This window comes from Rhincodon typus, chromosome 47 (assembly GCF_021869965.1).
Source record: "Rhincodon typus isolate 14 chromosome 47, sRhiTyp1.1, whole genome shotgun sequence".
In the NCBI taxonomy this organism is placed as follows: Eukaryota; Metazoa; Chordata; class Chondrichthyes; order Orectolobiformes; family Rhincodontidae; genus Rhincodon; species Rhincodon typus.
The window spans coordinates 5,204,504-5,208,638 of NC_063378.1; the positions used below are offsets into that span (position 1 = coordinate 5,204,504).

Here is a 4,135-nt window from a genome sequence, read left to right on the forward strand (position 1 = left end):
CGCCCCCCGAACCCCGACAACAACAACGGTGGACTTAGACAGCGACCAGCATCAACTGACAAACCGAAACAACATGGCGAGCAGGAGTAACGGAAGGCCATTAGGCCCCCCCACCCCCGCTGCCACTGCACTCCCCCACCACCCTCATAGTGTTCTCAGGGCTAAAGGCATTCAGGCTCCTCCTCGGAAACATTCGCCTTCGACCACTTGTGAACTGAATGTAAATACAAACTGAAGCTCCCTCTACACTGATCCCCCCCCCACCCCGCATCAAACACTCCCAGGGACAGCACGGGGTTAGATACAGAGTAAAGCTCCCTCTACACTGTCCCCATCAAACACTCCCAGGACAGAGACAGCACAGGGTTAGATACAGAGTAAAGCTCCCTCTACACTGTCCCCCATCAAACACTCCCAGGACAATACAGTACTTGGCCTGTACCTGCTCTGCAACTCCACTCGCCTCTCACCTTCAGATGCTGAATCTTGACCAGGAGGCTGTTCATTTTCCGCTCCATCTCCTCGGCCTGTTCCAGGGACAGGATGACGGGGGTTCTGCTGGTTTCTGAATCTCCGTCGTTGGCCGTGGACCCGGCAGCACCCTCAGGAAGAGATTGTTTAGCGTGCAAATCTTCTGCTGTGGATCAGAAACCAGCATGGATCATGGAACATGGGAGTGCACGGAGGCTTTCAGTCTATTATCACCATGAGACATCTCCCCGAGCTGTCCCACTGTGCCCTCAGCTCATCCCCCACAGCCCTCAAACATTTTTCCCTCCTCCCCCTCCTTTTTTTTTCTTTTGGAAGCTCCTGTTGAATCTGCTTTTGCTTAGCCTTACAGGCAGCACAGGTCACAATTACTTGCTGCGTCAAAAAGAAACAGATTCTGCTCCCTAGTCCCTCCACCCACCCTGCATTCACTTCCCAATTCTCTGTATCCCTCTGGTATCTGACCCTCCTGCCCCTGCTTTTCTTTCTCGCTGATCGAAACCTCCTCAATTTGAACACCTCGATCCGATCTGAGCTCACCGGAGCGTAGGAGGTTGAGGGGGTGACCTTATAGAGGGGCATGGGTAAGGTGAATGACAAGGGTCTTTTCCCCAGGGTGGGGAGGTGGGGTTTAAAACTCAGGGACATACTTTTAAGGTGAGAGGAGAAAGATTTAAAAAGGGCATGAGGGGTAGCTTTATTTTAAACACAAAGCGTATGGGGAATGAACTGCCAGAGGAAGCGATGGATGCGGGTACAGTTACAATTAAAAGACATTTGAGTAAGTACATGAGTAGGAAACGTTTGGAGAGATATGTGCCAAATGCAGGCAGGTGGGACTAGTTTAGTTTGGGAAAATGGTCAGCATGGATTGGTTGGACTGAAGGGTCTGCTTCCATGTTGTATAACTCTATGAATCTTTTCTGGCAGCCCTGTAATGGACCAGACCAAAACCCCTTCAAATATATCAAGGAGATAGCGCAGACCCCAACTTTTATCTATTTAAAGGCAAGCGTAAAGTATAATGTTCCAGATTGGTTACACTACTCGGCTTTAAGCAAAACAAACTTGATTCTTACCCTGTAGTTAAAATACAAACAAAAGAAAGAAGAATTGCTGTAACTTTAACTCTACTGGAAAACTTAATCGAATAATAGATTATTTAAATACTAAACAGTAACTGCTCCAATATAGTAACATCCTAGAAACACACCTTTGGCAAAGGCAATTTCAGTAAAACAAATTGTCTCATTTGTGGTGTTTCTCCAATTCAGGAAGACAGAACATCAAGAGAAAATCCTGGTAGAGAGAGAGGGATATGGCATCTTCCAGAACCAACTACCAAAACCCCATAACTGCTGGAAGTTAAAGCAAAACCCTGGATCTGTGGGAGCCTGAATCCACCCATTCATGCTGCTTCTATTAAAAAAAAACCCAAGGCCTCACAAGCTGTTTACTTCATTGGCTTGGAAGAAACAGCTCAACACCTATGACTCAAACCTCTCCTCTCACAGAACAAAACAGGACAAAATACACCTTCCAAAGTCATAGTATCGTCATGCCCCTTTCTCTCTCACTCTCCCTACCCCTCCTGAATCCATCCCCTTTCCCCCCCCTGCCCTGCCCATTTTCTCCCCCCCCCCCACGTGACATGCCCCCTTTCCCACCCCCTTATGTGCTTTTAGCCCTAATCTCGCAGAGTCCATTACTCTATGCACATCCAGAGAGCTGCCCAAAGCCTGTCCCACCATCTACAAGGCACAAGTCAGGAGCGTGATGGAATACTCCCCACTTGCCCTGGATGGGGGCAGCTCCAACAACACTCAAGAAGCTCAACACCATCCAGGACGAAGCAGTCCCTGCTCGATTGGCACCACATCCACAAACATCCCACTCCCTCCCCCCACCGATGCTCAGTAGCAGCAGTGTGTACCATCTACAAGATGCACTGCAGAAATTCACCAAAGATCCTCAGACAGCACCTTCCGAACCCACGACCACTTCCATCCAGAAGGACAAGGGGCAGCAGATACACGGGAACACCACCCCCTGCAAGTTCCCCTCTGAGCCACTCACCATCCTGACTTGGAAATATATTGCAGTTCCTTCACCGTCGCTGGTTCAAAATCCTTGAATTCCCTCCCTAAGGGACATTGTGGGACAACCCACAGCTGGAGGAGTGCGACTGGTCAAGCTCACCACCATCTTCTCGAGGGGCAATTAGGGACAGGGCAATAACTGCTGAGCCCAACCAGTAACGCCTGCATCCCCCAAAAGAATATAAATAATATTGAGCGCTTCTTGTTACCAATTGGCAACCAAGAGTCCTTCCAACCAAGCAGCACTACTCCTGACTCCAATTAATAAATAAAAGGTGTTCAAAAAACTCAAAAGTAAAAGTAACAATGACCAGCGCTTTTCCTTACAGCTCTACTTTGGAGATGAAGCTTCAAGTTATTGGAAGAATGCTGAGTACTGGCCTCAAAATGTGCCCACTAACTGTGCCACCCATCCCTGCCCTGCTGGTCTTACCTGTCCCTTTGAGCTGACACTCCTCGCCCCCCTGTCTCTCGGGCGGCTCCTCTGCGCCTTCGCCCTCTTCTCTCCCATCGCCCTGGCTCTCGGCTTCCTGCTGCCCCTCCGCTGCCACAGCTGCTGCCTCCTCTTCCTGCTCCTGCTCGTCCTCCTCCTCCTCCTCCTCACCACCGCCACCACCATTGGCTTGGGCCTCGCCCTCGCCAGTGTCAGGCTCCTGTTCGGAACCGGTCAGCGCCGAAGATTCCTTGGCGGTTCTCTTGCTCGTCTTGAGCTCCCGCTTCATCGCGTGGACTGCAGGACGAGGGGAAAAAGAGAGGTTGGTCAAAGCAGCTCAAAAGCGGGCGCCTAGAAACAAGAGGGGGCCATTCAGCCCCGTGAGGGAGCGAGGAGGGGAGCGGTAGGAAGTGAGGGGAGAAGAAGGGGAGTAGAACGATGGGAGGTGGAGATAGTGTGAGAGAAAGACAAGGGGGAGAGAGACTGAAGATGAGGGGGAGAGCGAGAGAAGGAAAACGAAGTGCGAGACAGGGGAGACTGGCAGAGAGGGTGAGATCGAGGAGATGTTAATGAGGAGCCGTGAGGGAGGGAGAGGGAGAAGCCAGGGGGGAGTGAGTGACAGAGGACGGCGAGGGGAGGACAGGGCCGGCTGAGTGCAGAAGCATGGGGTGAGAGATGAGGGCATTGGGAAGATGCTGGCATAGCTCTCAGTTGCAATATGTGAAGCACTTGGACTGAGCCTCATATACACATTCCAGTCAACCTCAACACCTTCAGAGAAGCTGTATTTGTACGGTGTGCCGTGTGTGTGTGTGTGTGCCGTGTGTGCCGTGTGTGTGTGTGTGTGTGTGTGTGTGTGTGTGTGTGTGTGTGCGTGGGTGCATGTGCCCGTGAGTGAGAGCGAGAACGCGCGCGCGTGCACGTTTGAGAGAAAGTGAGAGGGTGTGTGTGCCTGTGTGTCTGTTTGAGGGAAAGTGAGAGTGTGTGTGTGCGTGCATGCGTGCACGTGTGTGTGTGTGTGTGTGTGTGTGTCTGTGTATGTGTGTGTGTGTGTGTGTGTGTGTGTGTGTGTGTATGTGCATGTATGTGTGTGGCTGTGTGTGTGTGTATGTGC

The 4,135-nt window shown here is 51.2% G+C and overlaps 1 protein-coding gene across 1 annotated transcript in view; it reads right to left on the reverse strand.

The window, feature by feature from the left end:
- Positions 1-4,135, reverse strand: part of LOC109926105 (rho guanine nucleotide exchange factor 11-like) — a 36,264-nt gene that overhangs the window by 3,233 nt on the left and 28,896 nt on the right. The window contains 2 exon segments of the mRNA XM_048620573.1: positions 471-637; positions 3,022-3,318. Of these exon segments, the coding sequence (XP_048476530.1) occupies positions 471-637; positions 3,022-3,318 (464 nt within the window).